General features: G+C 60.6%; 1 protein-coding gene across 1 annotated transcript; it reads right to left on the bottom strand.

Annotated features, from left to right (window-relative positions):
* Nucleotides 1-673: 673 nt before the first annotated feature.
* On the bottom strand, nucleotides 674-21,636 carry FOXO6 (forkhead box O6). Its single transcript, XM_057749240.1, has 2 exons — nucleotides 21,009-21,636; nucleotides 674-2,753 (listed from the first exon to the last, which is right to left on the bottom strand). Exons 1-2 carry the CDS (start codon nucleotides 21,420-21,422, stop codon nucleotides 1,488-1,490), a joined length of 1,680 nt encoding a protein of 559 aa, XP_057605223.1. The 5' UTR covers nucleotides 21,423-21,636; the 3' UTR covers nucleotides 674-1,487.
* Between the last annotated feature and the right edge of the window lie 734 nt (nucleotides 21,637-22,370).

The raw sequence follows: 22,370 nt of genomic DNA, 5'->3' as shown, positions 1-22,370 counted from the left end.
AATCCCTGTGATGGGTGTACTAGACTGTGGTCTAGACCAGGAAAGCGAGGTTACAGAGGTTGAAAACTTGCCCCAGGTCAACGCAGCTGGAAAAGAGCGGGGAACAAATTCAAAGAGAAGTCTGTGTGCCTTCAAAGGCCTCCTTTCCACCATGCCAGCCTCCCTTACCAAGCCATTTTCCCTCTCTGACCCTGTTTTCTCATCTGTACAACGGGAAAAAAAATTATACCTAACACAGGACCTGGCACCAACACGTTCTCATTTAATATCTGTGCCTTCTCTCCCAACTCTGCGACTTATTCGGGACAGAATATCCCCAGGCCAGAAACTTCCTGCATGCACATGTTCACAGAGACAGGTGCAGAGCTCCACACAGGCACATCTCCAGCATCCAGAACTCAGTAGGCGCTTAACCAATGCGTGCTGAGCAGACAGGCACCAGTGAATATGGACACAGACGCAGACACAAAGCCATGATGGGCTCAGGCACAGGGACCCCCGCCTGCACGATCCCTGCCAATTCCCCTCCTCCGCCGCAGCTTCCCCCTACTAGCCCAAGGCGCGGGAAATATTTAAAACAATTTTATTCATGAAAATATGCTGTACAATGCACTCTACACGGCCTCGACACGGCACACACGCACACGCACACGCTGACGGCACGGCCACGGTACACTGCCTACGATATGCGCCGGGGACGCCGCGCCCACAGCCCGCCCCGACCTGACACTTATAAATATGGGAGAGAGGAGCCAGGACGGGCACGGAGAAAGGGGTGTCGGGTTGAGGGCTGGATCCGGAGCAGAGGCCCGCTGGAGAGGCTGAGACCAGTACTGGGAGATGGGCAGGGGTGGACAGGGAGACGGACTTCCACCTGGGAGAGGAGTCACCAGGGCGGGCAAGGATGGGTGGGAGGGGCTGAACTGTGGGGGTGGAGGTCGGCGAGTGGTTTAACTGAAGGAGGACGGTTCAGGGTGAACAGCCAGTAGCTAGGTGTGAGTGTGTTTTCGGGAGGGGTTTCCTGGCTTGGGGTGCGTGAGGTCAGGACCAGTGGGAAAGTGTCAACTGGGAATCAGAGTTCGGGGTGGGCGATTCGTCACGAGAGGGCCCCGCAAATGAAACTTAAGATTCGGAGACGCCCCCCCGCCCCACCTTCTGGTCGGCTTCCCAGACCAGCGCGGCCCACCTCATTCCACCCCACTCCCACCCAGCCCGGAATCCAGCCTCCAGTCCCAGGCTTCCCGCCCTTGGGAGGAGGGGGAGCGGGACTCAGGAGCCTGGGCAGGAAAGGCGGGGGTGGCCCAGCCCCTCCCTACCGCGTCCCTCAGCGGTCAGCTTCTGAGGGGTGCCTCTAGCTGGGCTGGGGCTGTCTCCTGGACCCCCCCCCGTGGAGCGGGAACGGCAGCGGGGACCCGGGGATCATCAGGATGGGAAGACAGAGGCCCCCGGGGGGCGGGGCAGGGCACCCGGGGCGCGGGAGGCGGCCCTCAGCCCGGCACCCAGCTCTGGTTGGGGGGCGGGGCCCCGGCCAGGCCGGGCGGCGGCGGCGGCAGGGCCGAGTCGAAGTTGAAGTCCATTTCGTCGCTGTCCATGAAGTCGTTGAGGATGATGGACTCGACGTCGCACTCGAGGCTGCCGCTGAACATGTCGAGGTCCAGGTCGGCCGGGAAGCGGTCGGGCGCGGCACCCAGCGGCCCGGCGGCGGCGGCCGCGTACGGCCCGGGCAGCGCGTCCAGCAGGAGGCCGCCGGGGGGGCCCCCGAAGACGGCCGCGTGGCCCGGCGGCGCCAGGCCCGCCGCGCCCGCCTCGCCGGGCAGCGTCATAAGGCTGATGGGGTGGGCTAAGGCACTGCGCGAGGGCGCCGGCGGCGCGTACGGGGCCACCCCCTTGCCGGGGTAGGCGGCGGCCGCGCCCGCCAGCGCCAGCTCCCCGGGGGCGCCCAGCACCGGGCCGGGCCTGGGCGCGGGCGGCGGCGGCGGCAGCAGCGCGGGCAGCGCCGCCGGGCGGTAGGGCGCGGCGGCCGGCGCGAAGCTGGCCTGCTTGTTCTCCTGGATGGTCTGCATGGGCAGGCGGCGCAGCGCGCCCAGCGCCGGAGGCCCGAAGCCCCCGCCCCCGCCGTAGGCGCCGCCCTTGCAGCCGCCGAAGTAGGCGGGCGTCCCGGCGCGGGCCCGCGGCCCGTACGCATCCTGCGAGCCGTCCAGCAGCGCCTCGGGCAGCCCCGCGCCGCCTCCGCCGTGCAGGCCCAGCGGGCCCCCCAGCTCGGCCAGGCGGGGCAGCTCCCCCGGGCAGCGCGCGCCCAGCGCGGGCGACAGCGCGCTCGCCGGGCTCGGGTACATGAGCGGCGACGACGGCGCCAGGGCCTCCAGGGCCTCGTCGTCCTCCAGTTCGGCCGCCTCCCCGAGCAAGGGTCTCCCGCCGCCGCGGAAGTCGGCCCACGCCTCGTAGTCGTCGCTGGCGTGCGAGGCCGGGCTCGTGGCCCACTTGGCCGCGGCCGGCACGGGTCCCGGGGCCGGCGCGCCCGGGGGGCTGTCGTCGGGGCTTCGCTCCGGTGCCTGCAGCTGCTTCTTCTTGCTCGCCTTGCCCTTGATGCGCAGGAACTTGGCCCCGTTGTCCATGGACACGGCCCTGCGCCGCGGGGTCTTGCCCGTCTTTCCGCCCTCAGGGTTCAGCATCCACCAGGAGCTCTTGCCTGTGCCCTCGTTCTGCACGCGGATGAACCGGGTGTGCAGAGACAGGTTGTGCCGGATGGAGTTCTGTGGCCAGAGACAAGGACAGGGGTGAGGGAGTGGGAAGTGAGGGGGTAAGTGATGGGAAGAGGAGTGGGAGAAAATAGAGAAATGAGAGGATAAGAGAATGGGAGAAGAGCCAAAAGGCGGAGGTGGAGGAAATAGGGAAGATGAAGGGGAAAGGGGGGAAAGGGGGTAGCAGGTGTAAGTACCAGGTCAGACAAACTCAGACAACCCATCCTCTACCCCAGAACCGCCCCCCCTCCCCGCTCCCCGCCCCCCCCCCCCGCTCCCCGCCCCCCCCCCCCAGGCACTGTCTGTAGGGTGGGGCCAGAGTTTTGGGTTTAGCCTTTCCAGCAAGGCAACTCTTAAGGGGCCTGCAGCAGGGGAGCAAGACCCCCCTCCCCAACTCAGCCAAGCCCCGCCCGGGGCTAGCCAGGCTGCCAGGGCCCCCCAGCAGATTATGTAAGGGCTCAAGCCGCTGCGGCTCATTTGTCCGCCCCCCCACCACCCCAGCCTGGCATGGTGCCAGGAGCCCGAAAACCCAGGGCTCCAGAAATCAATCTCGCGGTGACTGATTAAGCCCTGTTTAGAACTAATTGCTCTTTCGTGTGTGGGGAGAATAAATTACCTGCTTTAATTTCGTGTCTTTAAAATGCAACTGCAGGTAGAGAAGACTGTTAACCCTTTGCTGGGAGGGCCTGGCCAGGGAGAGCAGAATAGGCTGGGGGTCCCCAAGGTAGGTAGAGGCCCAGACATTCCCCCAACTTCTCTGAGCTTCTGTGAACTCCACAGGGGTCTTGGATCCCAGCAAGCACCTCAAAGCACATCCACTGGCCATGGAGACCTCAGACCCCACCTCTGCTCAGTGCCCACTTCAGGTCAGCCCAGCTCCGCTCTGGGCTGCAGCCCTCCCTCGCCTCCCCACCCACCTGAGGCAGAGTAGCTCTGCTCTCAAAGCCCCTTCCTGGTGGAACCTTCACAAATCCCCACAAAGCAGGTGCCATCGTGCCCATTTTCAGATAAGACCAAGGCTCAGAGAGGTGAAGTGGCTTGCCCAAGGCCACAAAGCCCTTCTGCTGTCCCTGGTCCTTCCCTGGGCATCACCTTAGGCACACCTGTATATATCCTCCTCTAAATTTCTGTTGGGCCCCATATCACTGCCTGCTTTTGCCAGGCCTGTCGTGGGGACAGAGGAAGGCTGGGGAGTCCACTGCTCCACAAGAACCTGGAGGAGCAGAACTTCTGCAGGGCCTACCATGCCCCACCTCTGGGGCCTCCCCTCCTGGTGGCCTGGAACTCCTGGTTTGGGGACCTGCATGGTTGGGCAGGATGCCTGTCTCTTTTCAGCCACTTAGCTAGCTATGTGACCGTGACTATTGACTCAATCTCTAGGAGCCCATGCCTCAGCGAGTTCCTGTGACAAACACAGGTGACATCCAGTAACCACCTCAGAAGGCTGTTAGATCATTACCTGAGATAATGTGTGTGGTGTTTGGTGAACACACCAGGTGCTCATAAAGGCTGGTTAAATCCCTCACTCTGGCCACTTCTTAGATCACGCCACAGACCTGCTCCATCCCTACAATCCTTAATATCAAGCCTTGAGTGTAGCTGCACTGGGTACGAACAACTCTGGGGAGCTGGCATTACCCCGTCTCATGTACCAGGGAGTGGAGGCCCAGAGGCATGATGTAACTTGCCCACGGTCCCACAGGCAGCAATGCCAGGTACCACTACAGATCTACCCGGCACACAGACCTGCTCTCATCCGCCCAGCTCCAGAACCTCTGATCTGTGAGGGCTCTCCCTCCGCCCCCTTCCGGCCTGTCTTCTTGCCGCCCAGGGCACCCTGCCACCCCCCACCCCCAGTTCCAGGTACTCACCTGACTCTTCAGGGCCCCAGGCTCCCTATCTCTGGCATTCTCTGGTCTGGGGAGACAACAGCTGGGCCTCCAAGGCCCCTCCCAGCATTGCCCTGCCTGGCTTCTCCCGGGGCCCTGAGAGGAGGGGAGCCGGACCTCCAGGGAGTGGCGCTCCCTGCAGTAGAAACCCCCTTTCCCGCTCCCGCCCCTGCACCTGGTTCCCCAGCCCCTCCCCCACACCTGTGTTCAGGGCCCTCAGAGGCCTCAGGTCCCCACTCCCCCCATGGGACTACCTGCCTTACCAGAGGCTCCACCTCTCAGCTTCTCCAGCTGGAGGTCCATCAGGCAACACCTCTTTATCAATGTCACTATGTGCCAGCCGGCTTCTGAGTGCTTGGGGGAGGGGGGAAGAGGAAGGACATTGCCAAGTATGGGTACCTCCTGAGTACCTGTCAGGTCAGCCCTGGGCATTGGAAGTACTTTACCTCAGATGAGCATTCTGTCAATCTCCGTACAACTCAGAGACTGTAGGCCCTATCTCAAGATGAGGCGAGGGAGGCTCAGAGAGGTTAAGTACGTTGCAGAGATCACACAGTTTAAGTGGCAGAGCCAGGCACTGATTTCAGGTTAGTCTTGCTCTGAGTCTAAAGGACCTCATGTTCCACCATGGGAGAGAGAACATGTCAGAGAATTTCCAAAGAATCTTGGGAAAGCAGTCCTCCATTTCTTCTCAAACTTTCCATGACATAACCAACCCTAGAAGCTGCATGGGAAGCCGGGGGCATGTTAAAAGGTCAAAATTCCCTACAAGTCTTGTGTTTCCTTTCTAAAAGGGAATCTTGCATTGTATTCCATAATACTTCCAAATTTTCTGAATATCAATAAAAATGTTTTAGATTACTGCCAAGATTACACCACATGTCCCAGGCCTATAAAGGTCTGTATCTTTCCCCACTCTGCTCCCTGCCCAGCCAGGTATACCTGAGCCCCAGTCCAAAACCACGGCTGGTTGGACCCAGAGAGATAAAAAGGACTTGGCCCAGGTCACCCAGGACCTCGTGGCAGAGCTGGGATTCCAACGCAGGCCTCCTGACCCCCAGCTTGGTGGCCCTCCTCCTCTGGCAAGCCTGACCTGGGGCCAGTCCCTCCTCCTCTCTGGGACTGTTTCCCTTCTCCAAAATTGATGAGATGGGCCACTGCACTCTAGGCACCTTTTCAGTTTGACGATGAAAAGTTCTTAGAATCATTCAGTCCAGAGGTTTCCAACTCTTTTTTTTAAGCAATGGAACTCTTAGTAAATGGAATCTAATGCAAAACTTGAGTGTTCCACACTCAAACCATCAGGGGTGGGGCAGGGCTACCTGGAGTCCTGCCTGCTCAGCACCCTCCCTTGGCACTCTCACAGAAAATGAGGCCCTTGGGGAGGGATTCTGCAGGCCAGATGGATGGGGCAGTTGAGGCCTAGAAGGGTGCCATGCCTTGCCTGGGGTCACCCAGGGAGGTGGCCCAGAGCTGGGCGAGGACCTAGGCCTTGGTCTGCTGAGCCAGGCTCTTCACCAGGTGTGCACCAGGGCTGTGCCCCAGGAGGCAAGGCCAAGCCCTGCAGCCCATTCTGGCTCCTCAGGGCCCAGCCACCTGGTACCCATCAGAGCTCCCGGCCAAGATCCAGTGGCAAGCGCCGATCACATCTCGCCCACAAGGCCTCTTGGGAGGCCAGAGGCCACAGAGGAGGTGAGGGAGGCAGTGGAGGGAGATGCCTCTGCCAGGCAGCAGTAACCAGGGCTCCCTCTCACAGTCGCCTAGCAACCCGCCACCACAGCCATGGCCCTGGCATGCCCAGGCTCCCCTGGTGCCCAAGCTGGGCCTGGCTTCTGGGGCCTCACACCTCCCACACCTCCACGCAGGCCTGGGGAAGGATCCCAGGGGAGATGGGACCTCCCTGACTTGGTGCCTCAGAGACACCATCAAGGGGCAGAGGGAAGGGGCAGTAGGTTACATCCCATGCCCATCCTACTCTCCCTCAGATCCTCGGTGAGTAGCCAGGCCCCTGGGGCCATAGGCACCAGGGAGAGGAGACCAGTGCAGGACAAAGAGCATGGGTGTTGGATCCGGACTCCTGTCTTGGCTCCAACACCCACAAACGATGGAGTAAGATGCTTCGAACCTCCATTTCCTCAAACAGCTATCTGCTTCCACCCTGTTTCCCTCCAGCCTTCCACCAGGCAGCAGCCGGAGGGGTCCTGTAAATAGCCTGGGTCATGTTCAGTCCCGCCTAGAACACTCCGATGCCCCCCATCGCACACAGAGTGAAGAACAAAGGCCTGGCCTTAGCCCACAGGCCCCTCCATGACCTCCCAGACTCCTCTCCTGACAGCGTCCTGCTTGATCCCTCCCTCCCATTCCTCGAACCTGCCAGGAACCTGCCAGCAACCTGCCAGGCACCATCCTACCTTAGGGTCTCAGACTCAGGGGAAACACCGTTCGCTCAGATACTCACATCCATCTCTCATCGCCTTCAAGTCTCTGTTCAGATGTCACCTATGTGACGAGACCCATCCTGCCCACTCTTTTAACAAGTGCTCCTCTGCCTTGACATTTCTTGATCCCCTTTCTCTGCTCTGAATTTTTCTAAAGCAATTAGCGCTTTCTAAAGTACTATATAATTTCTTTATATTCTGTGTTTATTATTTATTGTCTGGTTTCCCTTATAGTAGAATATAAATTCCATGAGGGATTTTTGTCTCCCCCCCTTTTTTTTTTACTGGACCCCAGGTGTTTGGTATACGCTAGGTATTTCATAAATGTCTGTTGAATGAATGAAGGCGAGAGAGAAAAGGGGCATAACACTGTGCTGCAGGGAGAATTAATGAGACTGGCAGAGAAGCTGGCACAGGACAGGAGCTGCTCCAAACTGGGCTGAGAGAGGGGAACACAGGAAGGAATGGGAGGCAAGCTTGGGAGGAAGAAAGGCAGGAGCAGTCTGAGCCACAGAAGGGAGTGCAGAGAGGAGGAAGGGCTTCCGGGAGAGGGGAAGAAGGGCTCCCCGGGTAAGCAAGGCAGGTGCCCACCGCAACCCCCACCCTGCTCGCTCCTGCTCCTCAGATAGACTTGGGTAACCCAGCGCTTGCAGTGGCCAAGGTTTCTCACAGTCTGCACCACCTGGGCCAGAAGATGCTCCAGGAGCCCCCGTGGGAACAGAATACCCCCGTCCTTGCTGGCGGTGCCTCTCTCGTGGACAGGGTCTGAGCCATTTGGTAGCGGCAGCTCATCTATCCAACGGGACACCCTCATCTATTGCCAGGACACCCTTCGCCCATGAGCAGTAATGCATTCATCTGACAGCACAACCCCATTTATCCAGCACACCAGTCCCATTTATCCAGCAAGTACAACCTCATTTGCTAACAGCACTCCATTCACCTGACGGGCCCCCTCATTTATCCAGCAGGACACCCTCATTTATCCTCCAAGTCAGAGGCTCTCCTTCCTCCTGTGATGTGGCTGTGTTCTCTGACAGTGCAACCCAACTGATCCAGTGGGACATCATCTCTCCTACAAGTACACTTCATCCCCTGATAGTACAACCTCATTTATCTAATAATGCAGCCTCACCTTGCCTCCAAGTACCACCTCATTCCCTGACAGTACAACCTCGTTTATCTTCCAGCACAACCTCATTTCTCCTCCCAGCACAGCTTCATTCCCTGATAGATCAACCTCATCCAATCTTACTTCTCCGGCCAGAGCCCACCAGATCTCGGGGTTGAAGAGTGGGGTGGGGGTGGGGAAGAGGGGGAGATTGGAGAGAAAAGAAGCGTCCCACCATTTGCTGTCCCCTGCCTACCAAGGGCCGTGTGGCACTATGATTATATCCAATCTCCCCAGGCCCTAAAAGGCCCGTGGACTTTGAGTTCTAGGTAGCTTGGCCCAGTCAGCATTCCACCACTGCCCACCCCCCACTGTGTGGTCCCCTCAGGGCTAAAGAGGGCCCGCAGGATGGATTTCCTCCAGCTCTCCAGCAGGGGAAAAAACCCCACCTGATTCGATTTGTAGCCTTTGCTGATTTCTGCGGCATGGATACTCCCATCGTAGCCAATTTTAAGCTGGCAGCATGATGTCACTGAGTGCAGAACTGGGAAGAAGTGTGCATGACCAGCTCTCACGAGCCAGCGCAAGCCAGCTCGTGCACACCACTGGCACGTGCTCAAATACCAAGGCGGGAGAAGGGCACCACCGACCACGTGCCAGACCTAAGCTAGGTTCTTTAGATACATTTCTTCTTCGCATCCTAAAAACCATCCAAACCATGAGTAGGTAATGCTATTTTACAAATGCGGGCTGGGGGAGCTGAGACTCAGGCTAAATGACTCCTGAGGCCATGAAGCTGGGAAGTGATGGAGCCAGGTCTGGGTCTTGGGGCTGTTGAATTCCAAAGCCAAGGCTCTTCCCACCCACAAGCCCAATGGGGCGGGGAACACTGCCCTGCTGCCCACCTCAGAGGCCATCCCTGCCTTGGTTCTCAAGCCCAAGCTTCCTGGCTTTCCTCAGAGACAGGAGACTCCAGTCCTGTGCTCCCCACCCACAACAAACCCTGTGCCACCCTCCTGGCCTCTGGCACCTAGGGGATTCCCCGTTCAGTCCTGGGTCTTGTGTGCATCTGTCCAGCCCCAAACCAGGTATGGATGCTCTCCAGCTTCCACCGCTGTCCAAGGTTCAGCCCGGCCCCTCCCTCAGGAAGCTGACCCCGGCTACCCAATGGGGGTGGTGATCTAGCTCCTCCCTTTAGCAAGGATCACCTGTGGGGCTGCGTGAGTGCTCTGATCCCCTTCCATGACTCCCGTCTCCTCTCTCCCTCCTTCCTTCCCTCCCTTCCTGCATGAAGAAGGGCTAAGGGCTAGAGCTGGAATCCCAGCTTCATCCATGTGACCTTGGGCCTCCCCTGTAAAAGAGGGTAACTATCCCAACATCCCTGGGGGAGGGGGCAGGGCAGGGAACTGGATGAGGTCCCACATGTCAAGATACTGTGTCCCTGTATCTGCCCCAGTCCTACCCCTAACCCCCCACTCCCCTTTGGCCCAGGAACAAACCTGTCTCAGAGGCAACTACAGACTTTGGGGGATGGGGAATAGGAAGGGTCACTTGCTCTGCTGCCTGGAGTACTCACTCCAGACAGGCTTCCTGGCAGAAGGGGTGACCTGGATGACCTCAGGGCCCTAAGGCCACATGCAAACCCTTGGTACTGGGGTCTGTAGTGAAGGAGGGGTTGAAAGGCAGGCAGAGCCACAGGTGTTGACAGGTGAATGGAGTTGGGGTCAGCAGTGGAACAGAAGTAAGCAGCCAGGGGCCAGGAGGAACCAAATGTCCAAAGCAAGGCATGAGGTCAAGGGACGGGCCCTGGCATCCCCGACCCCTGCCACCTCAGAGACAATGGAGCCCACACACTCAGCCTGGACAGCAAACAAGCCAGCAGCAGAAGTCCCAGGGCACTCCTACTCAAAAGCCCATGGCTCCTCATCCACCCCCCCGGGCTTGGGTCCAACTCCAGACTGACATTCAAGGGCCCTCTGATCCATCCTCATCACCCCCATTCCCTTAAGCCCATCTGGGACTCCAGCCACCCTGGACGTCTCACACCTCCATGCCTTTGCACACTCTGTTCCCTGTGCCCTTCCCTCGCTCTCTGCTCAACCGGTTCCTGCTGTTCTATCAAGGTTAGCTCTGTGGCATCTTCCTAGTCCCCTTGCAAGCCCCAAAGATAGTTGCTTCCCCTGGAGTATAATTGTAGGTGAGTCTGCCTCCCCACTTGAACTCTGTGGGGCAATCCTTGGCTCACAGTATGTTAACACATAGGTTGGGACTCTCAGCAGCCACGAACCACTCAGGCCTGGCCACTCTGTGAGGTTTCTGTCCTGCAGAACCTCAGGCCGGAGCTCCAGGGCTTGCCTGGTCCCTCCCGATCTCCCTCCAGTTCCTGCGGCCTCTGCCACCTCCCTACTTTTCCCCTGGCTCCTCGGGAGACTTCAGAAAAGTGAGAAAGGAAAGAGACCAACCATTTGCTGAGCATTCATGCACTGTGCTGGCACTCAACAATTAAAATCTTACTGCGTATCTGTAACAAACCTCCAGGCTGGTTTATCATCCTGATCTTACAGGTGAGAAACTGAGGCTTCAAGAGACAATTGACCTGCCCAAGTGGTTACGTGGTTTGGTGGGAATTCACACCCAGGGCCCTTGCTCTTCCTCCTACCCTGAGACAGCTCTAGGGAGGAGCCCAGGCCGGGCAGGAGCTCCCCTAGGGAGCGGGCACCAGGAGCTGTCCACAGTGGCTCAGCAACCCCTCCACAGGCTCTTTCCTCCCTCTTCCAGGCTTAAAGGGGATCCCTAAAAGCCAAGCCACTCAGGCCTCTCCCAGCCTCTCCTCAGTCTGAACCCCCTTCCTCCCTTCGAGGCAGCACCTCCCACACCCCTGCCCCAGGCCCTGGGAGCAGCTGCGGTGACCTCACCCAGCCCTGCCCTGGGCCCGGCTCTGGGGAGGGCTCAACAGCTGTGCCCCAGCCCTGCAGGCTGGCTCCTGGGGGGGAGGTGGGGAGTGGGGGGAGGAAGAGTGGGCATGGTGCCAAGAGAACCATCTGCTCTCCCAGGGGCATGGCCACCCGCACAGACACTGGCCTCACCCCCAGGGGCCGCCCTTGGCCCTCTGTCCTCATGCCAAGGGGCCCCAGGAGCCCAGGGCAGCCCACCCAGACTCGGGCACCAGCCCTCATCTGCCATCTGTCTTCTCCTGGAGGCTGAGAGGTCCTTGCAGGGCATGTTGGAGCATGAATGTCCACTGCAAAATAAACACGTGCTCAGGGTAAGCTCTGGGGGCAGAGGCCAGAGGCCAGGGCTGGGTGTGCTGAGCACTGCCTGCCCCTGCCCCAGCCCCAGCCTCAGCCTGGCCGAGCCAAGGGCAGGCGATCTCCTGGGGGATGGGTGTGTGGGGGGGGTGCCGCCATCCCCTCACATCTGCTCAGCTGGCAGGTGCCTCTGGCAGAGGGCAAGCCCCTTCCCCCACGGCCCCAGCTCAGGTTACAAAAGGAGGCAAGGCCAGCTGAGGACAGGGGGAGGGGACAGGAGGGGTGGAGGAGGCTTCACAGCTTCCCAGAGTTTTGGGGGAGGGGAACTCCCTAGATGGGACTGAGAGCCAGAGAGGGAAGGACCGTGCCCAAGGTCACACAGCCTGCCAGTAGGCAAAGAGAAGCCAGCATCCAGGGGCAGCCCTGAATTCAAGGGTGACCTTGAGTAAATCACCACCCTCATCTGTAAAAATACGGTGCCTAAAACCTGCCTGCTGGCCTCCCAAGGCCATGGGGAAGGCTCTGTAGGCTAGCCAGCAGTGGGTGGACCTAAGGGCAGGATGAAGCGTGGACATCCTGATTCTCTGACATCTCAGGGACAGAAAGGCAGGGACTAGAATAAGAAATCCTGCCCCCCCCCCCAAAAAAAAACCAAATACACAAGTCAGTGTCTCTCAGGGATCAGGGTCCAGGACCCCCACCCTATCCAGCACATGGGGAGGTATCTCCTTTCCTTTCCCAGAGCAATGAATAAAAGTAATGATATTTGCTAAGATTTCATTGGGAACTTTACATGTAACTCTGCTTACATGTAATTCTCACAACAAAGCTTGGACATAAGTCTTATTATTATCCCATTTTGCAGAGGGGGAAACTGAGGCTCAGCTGCCTAAGGTCACACAGAGGGTAAGTGGCAGAATTAGGACTGCTCCTCCCCACTTACCTCCAGATTCCTACCCACACCACTTTGTCTTACCTCTGAGATCCTCGAAGCACCAAAGGGTGCTGCCTGGCACCTCAGGCCTGGCATCTTGGAATTTTGGGGCCTCCATCCTCTCTCAGGCTCATCTTCTCCCCTGGACCCCAGTATCAGACCCACACTGGGCACCTGAACCAGTCTCTCCCCCCACCACAACTCTCCATACCCTCCTTTCTGCCCATGCCATTCCTCATCCCCCACAGCTTGGAATGTCAGCTCCTTGGTGTGGCATTCAAGGCCCCTCGCCGTCTGGCCCCTGCTTGTTTCTCTAGCCTCAAGTCCTGCTGGGCTCCGGCTAACACAGCTAGACTCTATGGGGCTCCTAAAGAGTGCTAGAGGTTTGACAGCTTTGCCTGGCTCTCCCCCATCACCTCCAAACACCCATAGCTCATTATCTGGCCCTCCATCATGACCCTGAGTAGTTTTTATCCTCATCTTATCTCCCCAGCTGGACCCACAGGCATTTCGAGGGCAGGGAGACAGTCCAGTTGCTCTGAGCAGTGCTGCACAGTGGGTGCCCAGTGGGTGTAGGCCTGGATTAAAGTGGGTGGAGGAAGCGGCCATCAGCCCTGGGGCCTGCAGATGGGGGTGGGGGAGGGACAATGTCAGCTCCCTCCCTCTGGGAGCTCTGGATTTGAGAAAGGGTGCCAGATCCCAGAACCACCCCCCAGGCTGGAAGCCTCAGGGCCAAACTCCAAGGGAAATCAGAGACAATGCTGGGGGTGGTGGGGAGGGGGTGGCAGCCAGCCTGGACTGGCCTGGCCAGAGCACTGGGTCACGGAGGACTAGCCCAGGGAAGTTTCACTTCTGTCGCTTCCAGGGGGATACTGTGAGAGCCACTCTGTTTCTCTAGGCCTCACTTTCCTCATATGCAAACTGAGGACAGTAGCCGTACCAGCTTCACGGTGTGCTGTGAAAATTAAGTGGAAACATGCCTGTCACGGCAAGTCCGGGTTGAATCCTGAGCTGGTAGAGATCCATGTGGCTGAAGCAAGGGTCAGAAGACGGGAGGGATGAGTGATGTGGCTGGAGAGGTTGACTGGGGCCAGGTGGCCACGCTCTGGCCCCAGGACAGGATCCTGTAAGACCAGCACCGCACTGTATACATGGTCTCACCTCCCCCACCAGACAGGGAGCGAGCAGAGAGCAGGAGCTGAGACTTCCCACTTCCTCATGGTCCAGCGCCAGAGAGGCCTGCTGAGTACTCATACAGACGTTTCCCCTCCCTCCTGCAACCAAAGGCTCTCCGTGGCAGAGCAGATCAAACACAGAGGGTGGGCAAATGTGCTGGGGGGGAGGGGAGTGGTTCCGTCTCTTGGAGCTGACTGTATGGGGCTCAATTCCCTGGAGGACCCAAAAAGAGTGAGGAGGAGAGGTGTGGGCTCAGTCTGGGCAGCCTGGTTAGAGAAGAAGGTGGTCCGCACTGGGAACCTAAGACGGGAAGGGGACTTCCCTGGTAGTCCAGTGGTTAAGAGTCCACGCTTCCACTGCAGGGGGCATAAGTTCAATCCCTGGTCAAGGAACTAAGATCCTGCAAGCAGGAGCAGAGGAAGCTACCATCTAAGGCACAGGTTCAGAATCCGACCCGCCATCAGACAGACCTGTTAAAATACAGATTCCAAAGCCCACCCGCTGACAGTCTGATACAGAGGGTCTGAGACAGAGCCTGGAGACTGTGCCACCTGAAAGCTTCTAGGTGACTCGGAGCATCAGCCAGCTCTGCCAACAACTAAGGATTTAAGGCAGATTCTCAGAAAGACACATTGGGTTCCGGAAGCACCTAGGAGGTAGGTTTTTGTTCAAACTACCCAAGCATCCGCCTAGTTTCTAAGGGGTGTCCCCAGGGATCAGTCCATGAGAGTGGATAGCAGCCCTGGTGGGCATGTGACGACGGCAGGGGTTTGGGTTGAGAACACCAGTGTCAGGTATAAAGATGGCAGTGTGAGGGCTGCGTGGGATCAGAGGCAGCAGGGAAAGTGGGAGGGAGGGCAGAGCCTAGACAAGGTCAGCAGAGGGCCCAGGGGGCCAAAAAGAGCAGTTTGGGCTTGGTTGGCTTCCAGGGGAACTGAGGAGCTTGGAGGGTTCTGGAGCGAGTATGAGTGAGCCCTGGGGCAGGAGGGCTGGCGGGGGTGTGGGCTGACATCTCACTGGCATTGGGAGAGAGTGAAACATGGTAGAAAAAGACAGGTCTGCCTCTAAATCCAGGCTCAGCCTCATCCAAGCTATGCTGCCTTGGAGGCTTTTTGGGCCTCCATTTCCTCAACTGCAAAATGGGGCTATTAGCACATACCTGGCAGGACCAAGGGAGGATGACATGAGAGGACTTATGTGAAGTGCCCAACTGACTGCCTAGCACCCAGGCGTTAATTCTCTGAATTCTTGTTCCCCTTCCCACAAGAGGCATTCCCCTTAGAGACCAGAGAGGTTTCTCTGCAAAGAGGGAGGCCCTGGGGGGAGGGTGTGGGAAGCCCCTCCCCCACACGCCACCTGGCCCCCCTCCCACCTCCACATATGGGTTGGGGTGTGGGGAGAGGCAGCAAAGAGCCAAACCCTCCCAAACAGGAGTTGGTTTCCATGGTAACCAGGGTGCCAGGAGGAAGGGGGGCGCTCCAGATCCAGCTGTCCCCCTGAGAGCCCTACCCAGGCCCCAGAGCCTCCACTAATGCCCACCTAACACCCCATACCCCCCATCTGCCTACCCCCCGACAGCCAGCTGGGACTGCCACAAGCACTCCCTTCACTGTGCCCAGAGTACGTCTGCCACCTGGGTACCGCCAGGGGCAGGGTAGGCAGCCCCAAGCAGGAGTCCCTGGTTCGTGTCCATCCACACCTATACGCACGTGCTTCCACCCAGGAGAAGTCCCATCAGTACTCTATGCCCTCAGTCCCGACTCATCCCTCACGGCTCCTAGAACCAGAGTGTTTGTCAGTCACAGCCCCGAAAGGTCCAAGAGACTGAGTGAGTTAAGGCTCTTTGGACACCGATGAAAACACTGAGGATCAGAAAAGGAGAGAGGTCTGCCCTGGTTCACACACACTAGATCAGGGTCCCCTACAAGTGCTCTGCCCAGCGATCACCAACTCCCAACTCCACAGCTCCAACAGACCCCAAAGGGCGGAACTAGGACACCTGAGTGAGACTCCAGAGAGATGCGTCACTGCTGGGGAGAAGGAAGGAAGGCCTAACAACTTGAAGGTCTGGTCTAGCAACACAATGGGCAGTCCCAGAGGCTGCGGGCTCCAGGTCCCTGGGAGTGTGTGAGAAAGGGATTGATCTGGGAATGAGGCTTGGAAGCGGGCGATGGGCTCCACCTCTCCTAGAGACCCAAAGTTGGACTCAGAGGTGGAAGGCGTGGGCACCAATGTGTACCTGTTTCTTAGGTACCCACTCCCAAGCTGGGAGGCAGGCCACAGGCTGCAAGTAGGGCAGGGGTGCTGAGGCGTCAGTGACAAGGTAAGGGAGCCAATGAGGTGAGGAGGGGGTTCCCCCCGCTATAGCTGGTGCACCCATACCCCAGAGGCTCCTGTCCACACACGTGGCCCACGACCACAGCGACCACACCCTCACCCCTCACAAGACACAGAGAGGCTTCCGCAGCCCCCAGGACTCCACCCAGTGGCCACCACCAGCTGCCACTCGAAGATGGGAGAAAGTGGGCTGCAAGAAACAAGCCTACACCCTTTCCAAATCTCTCCCCATCCCCAGCCCCGATGGCACAGGAGGAAACGCTTGAATTTTGGGGGACAGGAGGGGATTCAATTCCCAGGTCTGCCACATCTTAGGGGTGTGACCCTGAGACAAGTCACTTCCCCACCTGCGAAACTGGGATTGCTAACACCCACCTGGAAGGATGGTGGTCAGGGTTTGAGGGGATGTGGGCTTGGCTGATGGGCGCCTGCTTGCTCCCTGGCCCTCTGAGCCCTTCCCCCTCTCTGGCAGAGCTCCTCCACTCCACTCCCTCCTGAGCTGGGTCCGCAGGGTGCGCAGAGAGGGGAGCCCCAAACCGCAGAAAGTGGGGGCTGGGGGCCGCTGAACTTTCGAACCCGCACACCCCCCCACCCCCGCGCCGTTCACTACCTTAACAGGAGTTAAAAATAACCGTCTCATCTCTTTAAATTAGTCTGTCTGCAATTACCGCCTGGCACGCCGCTGCCCGCCATCGTCCCGCTGGAGCGGCGCCAGGTGGCAGGCGGGGGCCCTCACCCTGTCTGTCGGTCTGTCTGTCTGCCTCTGGGTTCCCCACTGCTCCCCATAGAGGCGCAGCTACCCCAGGGGCCTCCCAGCGGCCCTGCCTCCCCAGCTCCCCAAGTTGCTGGGGAGGGGGCCGGGCGGGCCACGCGGCTGGCAGAGTGAGGGGCCTTCGGGGAGCAGAGAACTGGGGGGCGGGGTGGGGGGGGCAGTGGCGGGGGAGGGGCGCCGGGAGGCCCGCGAAGCCGGAAGGGCCCGCTGCGCGCCAGCGCGCGTGGGTGGGTGTGAGCAGGTGGCCGTGGGAGTCTGCCGGGCGTGCCAGCAACTGTGCCAGGAGCGGCTGGCACGGGCTCGTGCCCAGGAGGCGGGCAGCTGCCAGCCCCCCGCTCGTGCAGCGCGGGGGGTGAGGACACCCCCCAACCCGGGCTCACACCGCCTCCTCCCGCACCCCCCACCAGCCCTCGGGGCTGGGGATCCCCGGAGCACAAAGAAGGAGGGAGCCCTGCAGGAACGGGCTGGGGGGAGGAGAGAAGGGGCAGCCCCTGCTCGCACAGCCACTGCTAAGCCGGGCTGGGCTGTAGCAGGACCCTCCTCCCGGCCTCTCGGAGCAGTCCCTCCCTTCTAGCACCCACCCCACCTAGGACCTACTGGCCAGTCTGGGCCGGATGTGGGGGGCAACCACCCCTCCTGATCCCACCCCACCACAGCCAAGCTGCTCCAGGCAAAGAGGGAGGAGGAAAGTCCCCATCCACTGGGCTCCTCCCCCCCCAGTCCTGGGGACAGGAATGGGAGGCGCCCAGGCCTGGCCCCGGGGCTCCCCGGGGAGCGGGCAGCCAGGAAACACAAAAGCAGGCAGAACAACTCCAGGGGTGCTAAGTGGAAGGAGCATCAGGACCCAGAGCAGCCTGGAAGGCTTCCCGGAGGAGTCCAGCGCTAGGGAAGGTGGGGCTAGAGTACCTGAGAGGAAGTGGGAGGCTGTACCTGGATGTGGGATATCCACACTTTGGGGACACTGCAGAGGGAGGGAGACTCCTGTCCAAGCCCTCATCCCAGGCCTGGAGACCCTCTGCCCTGATGGCAATACTACCAACCACTCTAGTGGAGCTCGAAGCACCAAGCCCTGCCTCTCTTCAGGCTTCAGCCTGTTGGCTGCCTTGCACCTGCTACTGATCTTGCCTCCTCCAATTGCTCTCTGCAGCACCTCTGAACTGTCTTCCCACATCACAGGTGGGACCACAGGGCAAAGGCCAACCACAGGGCCTTTCCTGATCTGGTCCACTTGGCGTTTCCCATGCCATGGCCCTGCCATCCCTAGGAGCTCTTGGTTCCAGCCTGGCACACCCAACAGTCTCCCAAACCCAACGTATGCAATTCCACCTTCCTGCCTTTGCGTATGCAGTCAATATCCCTTAGAAGACTTTCTCCCGAATTCTACCCACCCACTCCACCCAGTGAAGACAGACCAGATCAAGTGCCATCTTCTCTGTGAGGGCTTGCCTGGCTCCCCAGGGGACCTACCCCATTTTCCCCACGTCCCTACTCCCACCCCCACTCCCCGCCCCCCAGCCCCTCCTGCATATAAAACACAGGGCTTGGGTGTGGAACTGGCTGAGCCCTGATGCATCCTGAAGGCAGGTCCAACACCTTCCCCTTTGGTCCCCCTACTCCATCTAACACAGGGTTCAGTATACCCCAGGGATTCAAGTGCAACACTTATGTGGGGGAGGGGAAGGAGGAAGGAACAATGGGTTCCTGGCCCCCACCCTGGCACCTGAGGTGTACCACAGTCTCTGCTAACCAGAGGGTGGCTGGGAGTTGGGGATGGCCCCTCCACCAGGCCCCTGGAGGGACTGACTGGGAATGGCGAATAGGCAGTAGGAGGGGCAGGAATGACAAGGGAAGGAGGCTCCCTAGGGAGCTGGATGGGGGTGGGGTAGAAGGAGGACAGCCACTGAAGGGATGAGATGGGAAATGCCAGGGGCCTCTCTGAACAGCTCTCTTCCAGTGCGTCGGGGGTTTCTGCCAGGGCCTAGGTCAGGAGCCCAAACCTCAGGCTCTCTCGCCAATGCCCTAGCCCAGGACAAACCTTCCTGAGCCCAGGCACAGGGAGAACCAGTGTGTCCCCAGCAGCGTGGCGCAGTGGAAACTGCATCCAATGGGCAGGCAGGAGGCCTGGGCCATCATCCAGGGCCTGCCGCTCACTGATGACCTGAGAAGAGTCCCATTTCCTTCCGGGACCTCAGTCTCACAGTCTGAGAAATGAACTCGTGGGACTAAATTATCTCCAAGCACATTCCCAATCATAGTCTAGGACTTAGCTCTGCCCCTGTCTGAAAGCTGTCAGTGTCCCCCTCCCACAACCAGTGCCAGCAGGATACTATTCCAGAGCCTCGGGGTCCCTGGAGGGAGACACACCTGGATTGGAATCCAGTTTTCCCACCTACTGACTGTGTGACCTTGGGCAGTTCACCCCTCCACTCCCTGCCTCAGTACCTGTAAGTGGTGACAGTAAAACCACCTCAAGGAGTGCAGAGAGCGCTAAAGGAGACACCTGGCACAGATGCCCGAAGGTGCCTGGCACAGGGCTTGGCCCTGAGACCCTCAATGAACTGCAGTTCTCTCCCAGCTTCAAGCCTCATGTTCCCTCTTGCCATCTTCCCCATCATCCCTAACCCATCAAGCCCAGCTGGAGCTCCGCCTCCTGCAGGAAGCCCTCCTGGCTTATTCTGGCCCACAGTACCCTCCCTGGCCTCAGCGCCCCCCATACCATCCACCCATTTCTTCGCTCTTCTACCAGACATGCACTGGTAGCTCCCAGTGCCAGGCTCTATGCTTGGTGCCGTGGGCACAGAGATTGTTCTGACACTGCCGCTGTCTTCCAAAGGGGGTGGGGAAGGGAAATGAGGCAGGACACAAAAGACTAAGACCTATGACAGGTAGGGAGAGGACCACAGAAGAGGGCTTCCTGAGCTAGCTGAAAAGGGTTAGGGAAGGCTTCCTGGAAGAGGCATCTGAACTCTGTGCCCTTGAGGACAGGGACTATCTACAGGGAGAAGTGAAGGGTGGGACAGTGCATGGGAGGGAGGTGGAAGCAAAGAACAAGGGCAGAAGCCACTGAGGGGAAATAAGTGTTGCGGTGGGGGCTGAGTCCAAGGGGACCGGAGAGAGGATGGAGAGGGAGACTCATGTCTGCTTCTCCAGCCCGCATCCCCACCCAGCAGTGGCCAGAGAGACAGAGAAGCTGCTAGCATAAAGCCCAGGTCAGAGCACCGTGGCCCCTACAGTGCAGCCACTGGGCATCTTGAGCTGTCCATGTCCACAAGCCTCCCCTCCTCCACTGGCACACCTCCTTCCCCTGCCTGTGCCTACAGGCACCACAAGCCACAGCCCCTGCCCTCCATTTAGGCATGCCTCCCTCATAGAGACCCCCCTCTCCCACAGAGAGCCTGACAGCTCACAGGCCCTAGGCATGGCCCGAGCACTGCCCCCCTCCCCAGTCTCCTCTCCCCCAGAGGCATCGGCTATCCCCATGCCCCAAAAAGTTGGCCAGAGGAGGGTCTGCAGGCCACAATCCAGTCAAGACCCTGTCCTCTCTCAAGATGGCTCCCCCCTTTCCACTGGTTGGTACTGAGGCCTCACTGGGATGCCCCTCCCCCTCCCCCAAATGCATCTGGGCTCAGAAAGCCAGGGAAGTGGAAGACAGCCTGGGATGGGCAGGGACAGATCCCCATCTCGATACCCTGCCCTCACACCAGCAGGGGTCATCACCAGCCCACCATGCTGACCCAGGCAAGGGGGGACAGCAGTTGCCCCATGCAGAACTCAGATCTCAGGTCACCTGATCAGTTCCCCACCCCAGGCTGCCTGGTGCCCTAGGGTGAACTCCTGGCATCACAGAAAGAACTGTGGGCCTAGGGTCGCATTCCTCACCCTGAGGCCAGCTCCAGGGAGGGCAGTGGGAAAGATCTGGGAGGAAAGCAGCCTCTGGCCCCAAGTCATTATTTTAGCTTTTTAAGGAGGGTGACCTCGTGGAGAGGGCAAAGCAAGAGTAACACAAAGCAAACTAGAGGGTGTAAGAGAGGGGTCCCCGATGTCTGAGGCCTGAGAACAGGTTCTTCTACTATGCCCCCAAGGATGGGGTGAGGGTGTCCCTCGAGGGTGCCTCCAAGTGGGAGTCCCTTGTCACCCCACCAGACCTCTCACCCCCCATCCAGAGCATGCACACAGCTGCTCCCAGCACGCCCCGCCTGTCTTCCGGCCGGCCCCACGCCCTGGGCACACACTCTGTGACCCCTCCCCGGGGTGCCCCAGGGCCTCCCTCCGGACCGCCCCCCGGGAGCCCGGAAGCATCCAGCAGCCCCTGGAAGCCCCAGCCGACGACTCCAGCCCCCCTCCCCAGCCGGACGCCCCCACCTTCCAGCCGGCCGAGCTGTTGCTGTCGCCTTTATCCTTGAAGTAGGGCACGTAACGGACCATCCAGTCGTAGATCTGCGAGAGCGTGAGTCGCTTGTCCGGGGCGCTCTCGATGGCTTTGGTGATGAGGTCGGCGTAGGACAGGTTCCCCCACGCGTTCCGCCGGGAGCTCTTGGCTTTCCGCAGCGGTCCGACCTCCGCGCCCAGCGGCGGCGCTGGGGCCATCGGCGGGGCCGTGGCCCGGCGCTCCGGCCCGCAGTCCTCGGCGCCCTCGGCCACCCCTGAGCCCAGCGCTCCGTCCTCGTCGCCGACCAAGTCAGGCTGCGGCAGGGGCCAGGTACACGAGCGCGGCCGGCTCTGCGGCGCGAAGTCCGGGTCCACGTCCACCTGATGCGCTCGCAGCTTCGCAGCCATGGTCCCGCCCGGCTCGGGCGAGGAGGGGAGGGGGGCTCCGCGGATGGTGGGCGGGCGGCTCCGGGATCTGCGCGCCCCGGGGAGGCCCGCAGGAGGGGCCCCTGGCGGCGCCGGCTCAACCGCGGGGCGCCATGGGCCGGGTCGCGGAGACAGGGGGCTGGACGCGCTGGGAAGCCCGAAGGGAGGGAGAGACGGGAGCAGCGAGGGAGCGGCGGCCCCGGAGCCCAGCGGGCACACACCTCGCCCAGCCCCGCTTCTAGCACCTGCCGCCTGCCTGCGCCTGCAGCCACCACCGCCACCGTCTCTGCCGCCGTTCCCCCGGCGCCGGCCCCGCACGCGGGCCCCGCTCTCCCGGGACGAGGCCGGACTGCACCATGCCGGAGCCCGAGCCCGTGCCGGAGCCCGCGCCGCCGCCGCCGCCGCCCCGTGAATGCCGCCGCCGCCGCCGCCGCCGCTCCGGCTCCAGCGCCAGCTCCCGCGCCTGCCGCGCTCAGCGCCGGCTGCACCTCGGATGGGCGGGGGACGGGGAGGGGGCGGACCCGGCGCGGGAGGGGGCGGGGCGTGCCCGCCCGCGGCCACGGAATCCTCTGCCGGCCGGGTGCCCCGCCCGCGGGCTGGGGGTGGGGACGCGGGGCTCCCGGCCGGGGGCGACCCCACGGCAGCCCCTGCACGCAACAGCGCCGCCTGCGGAGCAGGGGAGGAGCGGCGGGCGCGACCCCGCCCCCTGCTTGGCGCGGGGGGAGGGGGCGCGGGGGCGGGGCCGGAGCCTTCTCATTGGTCCGCAGCAGAGCCGTCCCGCCCACGGACTCGGGAGGATCCCTCCCCGAAGCGCGTCAGCGGGTTATTGTTACAACCCGGGGTTTCCCGGGGCAACGGGGCTGGGGCGGGGCTCAGAGCACTTGGCCCCGCCTTCTATTCCCGGAGGAATGCCCCGCCCCCTGTTTCTAG

The sequence above is a fragment of the Hippopotamus amphibius genome, chromosome 1 (assembly GCF_030028045.1).
Source record: "Hippopotamus amphibius kiboko isolate mHipAmp2 chromosome 1, mHipAmp2.hap2, whole genome shotgun sequence".
Lineage (NCBI taxonomy): Eukaryota > Metazoa > Chordata > Mammalia > Artiodactyla > Hippopotamidae > Hippopotamus > Hippopotamus amphibius.
This window is presented reverse-complemented; position numbering and strand designations above follow the sequence as displayed.

Coding starts and splice junctions, on each gene's coding strand:
- FOXO6 (XM_057749240.1), bottom strand. CDS start 21,422: ATGGCTGCGAAGCTGCGAGCGCATCAGGTGGACGTGGACCCGGACTTC. Junction 2,754..21,008: donor ACAGCTCGGCCGGCTGGAAG/GTGGGGGCGTCC, acceptor CTCTGGCCACAG/AACTCCATCCGGCACAACCT.